Genomic DNA, 12401 nt, shown 5'->3' on the forward strand with positions numbered 1-12401 from the left:
CACCCATATATATATACACACAATCATATATACTGATTTAGTATCAGCAAAAATTATCAAATTGATGCATATATAGTAATTATTTAGTGAGTATCAATTTAAGGGGTATATATTTGTAATTAATTTATATTTATGAAACATTTGCTTATTTTTCTATTTTCTCCGTCCACTTTTAATTGAAATGGTTTCTATTTTCAGAGTCAAACTATAAAAACTTTGACTAACATTTTAAGGTGTATCTTTTCACCATATTGATATGCAAAAAATTATAATTTATAGTACTTTTCATATAGTTCTTGAATTTTTGGTTTAAAATATCAAATTAATGTAATCTAATAACTTTTAAAATTAATCAAATTAATTTTTAAAAAGCGCAACATCACAAATAAAAATGAACAGAGTGAATATTAAATAAGCTCATCACCCATAAAAATATATAGTCAACTTAGAATAAATATATTCCAACAACTTGAAATAGTACTGGCTAAATCTTTTTGACACAATTGTTCCTAATATTCAATCGTAATTAATTCTATGCATATAGTGTTATATTGCTAAAAATTGGGTCCAGAAAGCACTAGGTAAATGGGAAGTTGAAGGTCAGAAAACGTTGTTTTTCAGTGTTTGTAACGCAAGTAGGTGTCAACAAAATTGTCAATTGCATATGTTGGATATTTATCTGAATTAACTATTCTTTTTTTCCCAACAAGAACCAAATCTGGAAGAAATAACTTAACTTTCAATGAAGTCAAAAATAACAATTAAAACTCTTTACCTTCTATTGACTTCACCATTAAGGTACACCCTATAAATATCACTCTATATTAAGTACTTCAATTCCTCATAACCTCAATTTGATCATTCCAAAAGTTTTTATTTGGACAAAATGAGTCCCTTAGCAATTTTCTTCCTCTTTTTAATCAACTCATCATTAGCAGCAAATACCAATATTTACAATGTCCAAAATTATGGAGCAAAATTCGATGGAAAAACTGATTCATCAGAAGCCTTTTTGAGTGCCTGGTCAGCAGCCTGTGCTTCTACTAGCTCGTCCACTATTTACGTGCCACGTGGAAATTACTTGATTCGTAATGCATACTTCAATGACAAACGATGCCAGAGCAACGCTATTACTATACGCATTGATGGAACTCTCTTAGCTCCATCTGATTATAATGCGATTGGCAATGAAGAAAATTGGATAAAATTTGAAAAGGTCAATGGCCTTTCCATCTATGGTGGAACCTTTGATGGTCAAGGTGCTTCTCTTTGGGCTTGCAAGAACTCCGACTACGACGACTGCCCTGATGGCACTACGGTTCGTTACGTTTTCCATAAAAAAAAAATATTTTTTGGTATTTGACATGATGAATAAAAATTTTAATTTTACCTTAAATTTTGGGGCAGGCATTGACTTTTTACAAATCAAATAATATTATAATGAGTGGAGTAACCGTACATAATAGTCAAAAGTTTCAAATATTGATAGACGGATGTCGTAACGTAAAGCTACAGGGAGTGAAGGTATCAGCTCAAGGAGATAGTCCCAACACAGATGGAATTCATGTAAAATTATCATCAGGAGTAAGTATTATGAACTCACAAATTGGTACTGGAGATGATTGTATATCCATTGGCCCTGGAAATTCTAACTTATGGATTGAAGGCATTGCTTGTGGCCCTGGCCATGGAATAAGGTTTGGAACATAAAATTTATTTTTCATTTTTATTGATTTATCATTTCAACTAAAATGTATGTCGATAACATAATGTTGTTGCAGCATTGGAAGCTTAGGCTGGAAAAAGCAAGAGTTAGGAGTCCAAAATGTGACAATTAAGACTGTGACTTTTAGTGGAACAACAAATGGTGTGAGAGTTAAAACTTGGGCAAGGCCTAGCAATGGCTTTGTTAGAAATGTTCTGTTTCAACATATTGTTATGGTTAATGTTAAAAACCCAATCATCATAGATCAAAATTATTGCCCTAATCATGAAAGTTGTCCTCATAAGGTATTGATTGAGCACAAGTTAATTAATTTATATATCATGTTCCTTTACCTTATTCTAATTATATTATTCATTTTTTTATAGGGCTCGGGAGTAAAGATAAGTGATGTAACATATCAAGATATACACGGAACATCGGCTACGAAAGTTGCAGTTAAAATTGATTGTAGCAAAAGTAATCCATGTAGCGGCATAACACTTGAAGATTTGAATCTTAGTTACAATGATCATCCGACTAAAGCCTCATGTATTAATGTTAGCGGAAGAGTTTCTGGTTTACAAAAACCTGACAATTGCTTATAAAAAACATAGATTAGATAATAATTGATTTGTATGATACCATACATACTTTCACAAAAATGAAACTGAAATTGTAATTATTTATTATTGTTATGTTAAAAATTCAATATGTTACCTCATGTATCAAATATTAATGTTAAATGAAATGTATCACATTCCTATTTTTATGAAAAAGCTATATGATCTGCCTGGTTAGAGTAGAAAATTTCTGTACTACTGTTGTCCCAAGTTATAAAATCTAGTTTTTGGCTAAAATCACCACTCAATTATGACTTAAATATAATGTACATCTTTATATTATCTAATTGAGCAAAAGACATTCTTATATTATTCAAAAAATAACAAGAATCATCCTTCAGTCTATTTTTGTTAAGAAACTAATTGAACAAATAAAAATATTTTTTTTTTAATTTAGTCATGTCTTAGCTAAATCGAGAAGATCAATGTTACCTAAAAGAATAAGGATATGAATAAAAAATGAATATTTTATTCTCATAATATAAATTTTGTGTGTTGTTAGTTTATATTATTTTTCTTTTTGCATAATCAAGTAAATTGACTTGCAACAAATAACAATACGTAAGTTTTGAAATATTTATACAGTAGGATCCAATGGTTTGAAAGATTATGTCAAAAAAAAAATCATTTTAAAAATCTTATGTGCAACTATGTGGAGATTCTCTTTAATAAAAAAAAACATATAGCACGTATATACTATATAGACAATTCAATTCACATTTTATACAATATATAAAAATACTGGTAATTTAGTTAAATTATATAGGCATTTTGTTGTGAAAATTAGATAATTATTACTTTATTTAAAAATTTTGAAAATGGAGTTGTATTTGGACAATTTTTTTACAAAGAATATTTAGCATTTGAATATATTTTGTTCGAGTATTTTAATTCTCAATTTCTAAAAATCAAAAAATCACCCAACTTGACTAGCTCAGTGGCGGATTCAAAATTTCTTAATTATGGATGCTCACCTATTTGTAATTTGAAGTTGATACCAAAATGGGTGCTCAATTTACATATTCATACAAATTATATTAGTGTTGTCTCCAAATGTAATGGGTGCTCAAGCACCCATGCACTTGAATGTGCATCCATCACTGGACTAGCTTAATCGTGTGTACATATATTCATTCGACTTGACACATTTTTGTTGGTGACTCGAGTTTCTTAAAAAAAATAGACAAAATGATGAATCTTGCAATTTTTTAAATAGTGCAAGGATATTTTTTGTTCACTTTCATAATATAAAAATGTACTTTAGATTTAGGTTATAGATAGAGGGAGATTTTAGTCAAAAACTCTTATAAAATCTACCAAATATGTCCCTAAACTCTATTTTTCTTATGAATTTATTTATTTATCCTCTCAAATTAGCCTCATCTTTATTCACTTGTTCCAACTTCTACTTTTTACGAAGTATTATGACTTCAATAGATAATTGCTAGAAACACGTTCAATTTTTCAGTATATTTTTTTCTTTTCTGGTACAAAAAAACCAATATATTGAGAAAATAAATATAACATAATTCCTTTCTATATCATATCATATAAAACCAGGTTATTTTATAACCATTTTTTCGAAGTAATATAATTAAATAGTGGGAGGAATGACGATGAAACAAAACAGAATGACGATTTCATGCCTTAAAACTGACTGAAGCTTCCCTCTTTCCTGATCTCCATTACCCCGAAAATTCTTTTTTCATCACTCTTTGCACATGTATCGAATAGTAAAGTTTAACGATTCTTCATTTTGTCAGATAATTTTGCCCTTTTGGTTAAAAAAAAATTGATACGCTCTTTTGAACCCAATTCTTTTCACCCACATTGTTTCACACGAGAGACTCAAGAAAACAATTATAGACTTCAAACAATCGTTATTGAAATTTGAACCTAATTTATTATTAAAAGCTTTTCAAACTCCAATCTGTTAGTGCTGGAATTTTATTACTTGTTTCAAGTTTCGAACTCTAACATCATGTCTTAGGATTGTTCTTGTTTTTGGCGAATGTACTTTTGTTTCAGGTATTATTTTCGTATTACATTTGAATTAGTGGCTAAAATTTCGTTTATATGGCCATCTAGTCAAAGTTTTACATATTAATTCAAACCATTTTAACTCATATTAGCTATCGGTTCGTTATAGATTTTGAAAGTAAATTTTCCAAAAAAAATTGAAAACATTATTTGATTATGATATGTGGTCAATTATTTGCTTATGATAATTGGTAAATTTTTGGAAATCTATCCTCTGAAAACTATCTACGTGAGATTAGATTTTAGGCTTAACTCACCCCAAAAGCTAATTCAAAGACATTTCATTAATCGTTGATGTGAGATTTTTGTTATTTTTTAACACTCCACCTCACGTCAGTGCTTAGCATCTGATGCGTGGACAATTTTAATTTTTGAAGGCCCCAAAATCGAGTGAGATGGGGCTCTGCTCTGATACCATGTGATAAGTATTAGGCCTAACCGTCTAAACATAACTATTAATTTAAAAACAAAAACTATTTTTCAGCAAACATAATGAACTCATTATTGAGTATGTTTGATATTGTTATTGGGAAGTCAGAAGTGTTTCTCTTTTTCTTTTTAGAAAAATTATTTATTTTTTAAAAAAAATTAAGTGTTTAGTAAATCCTTAAAAACTGCTTTGGAATGAAAGCACAAACAATTTTTCTATTGCAGAAGCTAAAAGTTTTTGCTTTTTAGAAAAAGACAAAGCAAAAAAATTATTTTTTTAAAACTAAAATATCTCTAACGTATAAATATATTTATCAATATATCTCTTATTAATTAATTAATTAATATATCTCACAAGTCTCATTAATTTTCATTCAAGAATTTTATTTTTTAATTTTTATATGATAAAATTTATTTTATTTTTTATGTTATTATTCATATTTCTACTGTACATATCGTTTACGTATTATTTTACAGAATTAAAAACAAATGTAACAACAATAATTTTGTGGAATAAAAGAAAATTTAACAAATAAAGATTTAGACGCTACCAATAAAGTAACAAATAATAAATGTTTATTTTTTAATTTATGTATTATTTATTTTTATTTGAATTTTTAAAATTTTTAGAGTATTATAACAAAAAAAAAAAGAGATAATAGCTAAGATTGAATCCAAGAGTATAAGTAACAAATAACAAAAATATTATTCTTTTCAATATTTTTCAATAATATTTATCTATTAACAATATTGATTTGAAAATTTGAATATGTGCATTTTAATTGATTAAATTAAAAATGTAATTAAAGTTTTTGTATTAGTTGTTTAAAATAGTTTATCTGTATAAAATAATTTTAATATTAAAAACACATTGATACTTGTCATTTTTCATAATTTGACTTTCAAAAGCATTTTCTTAAAAGAAATAGTCAAACATAAATTACTTATCAAAAACACTTTTCAAACAAAATTACCGAACATAAATTATTTTTTAAGCACTTTTTAAAAAGCTTATCTTTTAAAAAAAAACATCTAAAAATAATCAACTTTTAATAATACTATCAAACATACTCTAAATTAAATTCAACTCGATCTAATTTTCTTTTTTACACCCAAACCGTTCCTCCAAAGTGATGGATAATTCCAAAGTGGACCCTGGTCCTAGCCATAGAGTTGTGCCTTCTCTGCTTTTCCCGTCGAGTGCATTTCACAATTTCGTGGTTGCAGTAGAGTAAAATAAATCGTTTAATATATAATACTTTTAAAATAAAATATATGATTATTTTATTGTGTATTCAACTGAAGGTATTAAATAATTTTAAATTATTTGTGAAAAAATTATATACTTAGACATACTTCATTATCATATTTACTATTATTTTCTATATTTTTGAAATATTATATATCTTACCAGTGATACAGTATCTTTGCTCTAAGATACACTAAAATTGAGAGAGAGACGAGCGTGATTTTGGAGGGAGGTGAATAAGATTCATTATATATCTCAAATACATACGAATCACACTAGATACACGCATTTGTGTGTGTGTAATACATAGATATATATATTACACCTAATTTTGACTCATGTATCTCGAGATGCATGTATCTGAATGTATCTAGACACATCAAAATTTGATAAGATATGTAACGTTACAAATCAAAATGTATTTAAGTAATTAGCTCGTAACTAATGAAATTTATGTAAGTTTCCCATTATTTATCACATCATATACCATAATAATAAAATAAGTCATTTTATTATATATATATATATATATATAATAAAATGACTTATTTCGAAATAGTCCCTCTTTTTTGAATTACGGCTCAAAGTGATCCTTGAGTTTTCACATGGAGCACTAATAGTCCCTGATGTTTGCAATATTGATGCACTTTTGGTCCTCATTTAAAATTTTACCTATTTTTTTTGCATTGATTATCCATAACCTATTTTGGGATGTTTAATTGTCATTTTATATATTTAGTAGAAATAACAACTTTATATCAAAGAATGTTAAAAGAAAAACACTTTGTTTTGTTTAGTAAAAATCGTATTGCAAGTAAAGTCGAGAGGTTCATCACGATAATTTCACGCGCAATAGTATAATTTTTTCTTTTCCTGCAAAGTCATATGTTAATTAGAAGTTCTTAGTTTAGCTACACTAATATTTTTAGTGAACAGAACATAGTGTTCTTCTTATCACCTTCTCTCAGTTAGAGTTATTATTTATATTAAATATATAAAAAGACGATTGGACATTCCTGATATAAAATTTTGAATAAAATTGATGTTAAAAAATAGGCAAAATTTTAGGATAGGACCAAAAGTACACAAATATTACAAACATTAAAGACTATTAGTGCTCTCTATGAAAATTTAATAATCACTTTGAACCTTAACCTAAAGACGAGGAATTATTTTGAATCTTTCCTCCCAAAACTCGTTGTACTGTAGTACTTGTTATTTGTTGCATCTACAGTTTGCAGCGTGCAATACATCCAAAACGGATCATTACACTTTTGTTTGTCGAGGGAAACAGTTCATTCTCTGTAGTTGTACTGCTATTTTATTTTTTTATTTATTTTTCTAGTTTATATGATATGTTTGAATTTATATAAAGTTTTAAGAGAAAATTGAAATTTATAACCAAAAAACAAACTTTATATATTATATGACTTTTAATCACAACATTACAAGAGGAAATTTTAGACCTGTTACTATATACAATCTTTTTCTATCTTTGTCAATGTTAAATTGATTTTCAAAAATTTTTGGGCAGTATACAATTGATGCTCAAAGAGGGACATTAGAACTTAGACGAGATACTTTTAGAAAAATTATTTAGCTCATATGTAGTTTAAATTTTTTTTGTCAAAATGTATTTTGTATAGATACTAGTAAAAATTTAAGGAATCCCATAGTGTAATTCAATAATTACATTCTGTCCCGACAAATTTATATCATCATCTTCGCCTGAGTCTGATATTACTTTCTTGGATTTCGCTGAACCATCTTTCGATGATTAAGGGAAAAAAAGGACTGAAACTTTGTGGAGCAAGAAGAAAACGGTAGAAGTTAATGGAAGTTGTCCTGCTTCCTGAAATTTTTACTTTTTTAAATTTCAAATTTTTTGAATTTTGAAATTCAAAATTTCAAAATTTGGTCTTTTATTTAAAATTAATTAAATTTAATAATTCAAAATCAAAAAGCTGATTAAAAGGTTGAGTGTTTAAATGGATAAAATTTAAAATTCAAAAACTGATTTAAGAGGTTGAGTGTTTTAATGGAGAAAAAATAGGCATTAAAATGGGTAAATGTGTATTATAGGAGAGAGAATGTAATGTATCTAAAAACTTACACTAAAATAAAAAAAAAGGGAATTATGTAATATTTAAAACAAGTAGGGAAAATTAGAGAATATAAAAATTATAGTTGTGTATTTAAGTTATTTTTCCTAGATACTATTCATAGTTATAAAAAAAAAAACATTAGATATTAATACTTATAAAATTACAAATAAAGGAATTAAAATATAGTAACAGTTTAATGGATTGAATTATGACCCATAGTTCAGTTTATTTTGACTTAAGTAACATTTGGATCGATCAAACTTATTTTGATTCTTTCAAATTCAGTTACATATTTCATCTCTAATGAGATTAAATGATTGTTTACCATGAATTCAACTCTACCGTAGTTTAGTTTATTCAAACTCAAAGTAACAATTAATGTCTCTAGTTTACAAGACTAAAAATATCAGACTAGAAGTAATATTTTTTCTGTCTCAATTTATGTGATTTTTTTTCCTTCAAGAGTCATAAAGTTTAAATTTAATCAAAAATTTGCACATAGAATTCAATGTTATAAAATAAAATTTATATATTTATAACTATGATAAAAATATAAAAATTAAAATATTTTATAAAAAAACTTGTAATCACATTCTTAAAAAGGCAAATTAAAATAAAATAAAATGAAGATAGAACAGGCAAAAATTTGTAGAAATTCTCTCTCCTTATGGGAAGAGGCAGTATGAGTGAGACTTTGGGTAAAAGAAAAGAAAAAGAGTGCACGAAAAACATTGAGAAGGTGGAGACTATCATCTCTCTCTCTCTTTATATTCCTTTCTCCCTTAACTTTCAACCCCCAAAAAAATCAAAAGCAATCATCATGTTTTCTGAATCATCACCACCAAAACCTTACTTCTTTCACCGCCATCATCATTGCTCCCACAACCAAAAATATTTCAAAATATCATCATTACTATCATCACCATATACTCCTCGTCAGAAAAAACGTGGTCATCGCAATAATGATGTTTATCTTCGTGATAGTGATAATGATAATGATAATGATGAAGACGACGAAGAAATTAAAATGGAGAGAGTATATTTAATTAATTGATTTGGATCAATTGAAACGAATCCATTCTCTCTCTAAACTCACTTTTTTTTTCCTTCGTTGGGGAATCAAGCTTCCTGGTCCGATCCCTTTGCTATTTCAAGCAAAGTTATCACTTTTTTTACTACTAGATCTCGCACTCAAAACTTGAAGAAATATTGCTATTTGCAGGTGGGTTTCTTTTTTTTTTTTTTTTTTTTTTGAAGTTTTTAGGTGTGTTGTCTTACTGAATCTTAAATGGATCTGTTTTTATCTAAATGCTTTTCATCTTTTACTTCAATTCTATTTTCGATGGATCTTCAATGAAGGTATTATAATCAAATTTAGGGTTTCAGTTTGATTAAAAAATATCTTTTGTATATATGTATTGATTGCTTAGGCAAAACGTGTATTTATAATTGTATGAGAACATCAACAAAGTGCGCATACTTAAAGAGTTTTAGACTTGTCAAATATAATCATATGTATTAGGGAACATGTTTGGTGTTTAGATCTATGATAAATAAGCTAAAAAAAATTAATTTATTGATGTAGCAAGTTAACGAACAGACTATGGAAGTAGTAACGATATTGAGCTATTGTAGTTGGGAATCTCAGGATTATTTCATCCCAAAATAAAATAATTTTGAAATTAGCTTAATACTTCAAACTAAATATGAAATAAAATTAATCATCTTAAAATTTTATTCCAAATCAAACGAGTCTCGAGTGTTTTTGGACTTATTGAGATAATAATGGTAAGAGTTATTGGAATTAGTTCCAAATTTGAACTTTCAGGTGGAGAGTTTGGCTTTACGTGTGGTTGGTTGGATTTTTTGCCATTATGTTCATCATTACCCTCATAAGATACCAGCAAACTGAGTGTGTGGATCTACGTATATTTGTTGTTTGGATTGATGTGAGGATCATAATGTAAATACGTATATGAATATGGGATGCTTGAGTTGATATACTTAGTTATACTCGTTCATCGTTTATATTTATCAAACGTGCGTGATCATTTCATTTAAAAATTCAAAATGTTATAGAAACATACTGATATGATTACTTATTATTTATGTTAATTTAGATATTCTTACACGTACTGATTTGATTTATTTCATGGATAAGTATGTAGAAATTCTTTCGATAATAGATGATGTGAGTTTCAAACATTGATAGCTATTTTGATCTTGTATTACATATATGATTGTCTCAACTCCGAAGCTTTAAGTTATTAAAGAAATTCTAGTTCTCAATTACTTAATAAGAAAAGTATCTCGTTTGGCAGTTCAGAGAAAAGAAAAAATAGAAGAGAAGTTTTGCGAATAGCCATCAAAAACAGCTTAATTAGGCTTCATATATAGCTATAATTTGTAAGTTCGTAGTTATATGTTCGAGGGAGGAGAGACGAGCAAGATTGGGAGAGGAAGGAGAGAGGCTAGCGAGATTGGGAGAGGAAGGAGAGAGGCGAGCGAAAGAGGTCAGAAAGTTGAGGGAGGTGAATTATATATGTATATCTTCGAATTGTATATGCATATCTATCAGATACATACTTGTATACATATGTGTATAGCTAAATTACTGCTATGTAGAGAGGAGAGAGGCAATAGCTAAAAAGAGATTATAAATGATAATTAATTCAAACTATAATTATATTAGATAACTTACTAATATATATTTGTTTAATTTATTCGCGTAATTTTTACTCAAATGTTATAGCTTATAGCCCAACTCATGAATGTTACGATTTTAGCCCTAAATCTTTTCTTCTATTACAAAAGTGGCTAAAGCTTCTTTCTATCTCTTTTTTTAATTAAAAAATAACAATAAAAAATTGGAAATCAGGAAAGAAAATGGATATGAAATCACAAGGCGAAGAATCGAACTCTCACCATTCATCAATGTATTTATAGTTTAAATAATCACCAAATATATTATAATACTCATGCATAATTTATATTTATAGTTCAAATAATCATCAATGTATTATAATACTTATGCGTACTTCATCCTTCCGGTATTATTTGTCATGATTTCTATTTTTAGAGTCAAACAATAAAAATTTTGACTAACATTTTAAGATTTATTTTTTCATCATATTAATATGCAAAATAGTACTTTTTATATAGTTTTAGAATATCTAATTCTTTTGTTTAAAATATCAAACTAATGTAATCTAATTTAGTTTTGAAAATTAACCGAATTAGCTTTCGATAAGCGTAACATGACAAACAATTTCGGACGGAGGAGTAATAAATTGGAAATATGCTATTAGTGTTTCTTGTTCTCTAGTGTCTATTTAGTAGTGTGTCTTTTTCAATAAAAGTTGATGCCATTAAATTCAAAAAGTTTTGGTTTTAATGGTACAATGGAGAGAACCATATTGTTTTCCATCATATCTTGGTATTTCCTTTTTCTGCTTCTTTCCCTTTTACGAGATGTGAGAGTACTGTTTGTTAATCTATTTGGTCATGAGAACTTTTCAAATACTTTTTGGAATTTTTTTCGTTTTGTTTGAAATTTACTTTAAATTGTATTTGAAATTGTCCTCAATTTTTTATTCCCTATAAAAAATTAATTGTTGTTTTCATGCCAAACACATCCTAAGGGGTCGTTTGGTTAGGAGTAAGTTATTTCAGAATTAATTACTCCGCCATGTATATGGAATATCTTATTCCATCACTAAGATATAAATGGTGGAATAATTAATTCAAGGATTACATAATACCTCCAACCAAAAGCATGGTAAAATAATCCTAAATTTTATCTCGAGATTATTATATCTTATAACTTCAAACTAAACGACACCTAGGGTATTATTCTATACGAATTTCTATACCAAACACACCTTTGGTATAGAAACAAAAATTAATTTTTCGAGAGATTAAAAAAATGGAGTATCTTGATTTAGTTTTTTATATATAAAGTGAAAACATGGTTTTGAGTGTTTTCATATTTCAAATACAATATTAGGTTGATTTTCAAATAATCATTTCCAAAAAATTATGGAATTTATCAACAATTATAACTAATTCATTGTTAAATGTGAATATTCTTATAATTCATAATTAAATAAAATTAATATAAAAAATTTACTATTTAGCTAAAAATTTATGGGTGATAATTTCTTATTCCAAGTCGTGATTGTAACTCACTACTCATCATCATTACATAGCTTATGGCTCCCTACTGTTGACCAGCTTTTTCTCTTTTACACTTC

General features: G+C 27.3%; 1 protein-coding gene and 1 long non-coding RNA gene across 3 annotated transcripts; both read left to right on the plus strand.

The window, feature by feature from the left end:
• The first annotated feature begins 886 nt into the window (after nucleotides 1-886).
• On the plus strand, nucleotides 887-2310 carry LOC107010772 (polygalacturonase-like). The gene is made up of 4 exons (XM_015210054.1): nucleotides 887-1318; nucleotides 1408-1697; nucleotides 1782-2010; nucleotides 2092-2310. The coding sequence occupies exons 1-4, from the start codon at nucleotides 887-889 to the stop codon at nucleotides 2308-2310; spliced, it is 1170 nt and encodes a 389-aa protein (XP_015065540.1).
• A 6503-nt stretch (nucleotides 2311-8813) lies between these two features.
• On the plus strand, nucleotides 8814-11201 carry LOC114076062. 2 transcript variants are annotated; one of them, XR_003576524.1, is made up of 2 exons: nucleotides 8814-9370; nucleotides 10470-11201. It is a non-coding gene; the product is annotated as an uncharacterized LOC114076062 (long non-coding RNA). The 2 variants fall into 2 exon arrangements; XR_003576523.1 differs by lacking the exon at nucleotides 10470-11201 and adding an exon at nucleotides 9957-10177.
• Nucleotides 11202-12401: the final 1200 nt, after the last annotated feature.

This window comes from Solanum pennellii, chromosome 2 (assembly GCF_001406875.1).
Source record: "Solanum pennellii chromosome 2, SPENNV200".
NCBI classification, from domain to species: Eukaryota; Viridiplantae; Streptophyta; class Magnoliopsida; order Solanales; family Solanaceae; genus Solanum; species Solanum pennellii.

Bases quoted from the DNA above. Each gene is read 5' to 3' on its own strand.
- LOC107010772 (XM_015210054.1), top strand. From the start codon at position 887: ATGAGTCCCTTAGCAATTTTCTTCCTCTTTTTAATCAACTCATCATTA. The intron at 1,319-1,407 runs GTTCGTTACGTT...ATTTTGGGGCAG, and splicing joins ACTGCCCTGATGGCACTACG to GCATTGACTTTTTACAAATC. The intron at 1,698-1,781 runs GTTTGGAACATA...ATGTTGTTGCAG, and splicing joins GGCCCTGGCCATGGAATAAG to CATTGGAAGCTTAGGCTGGA.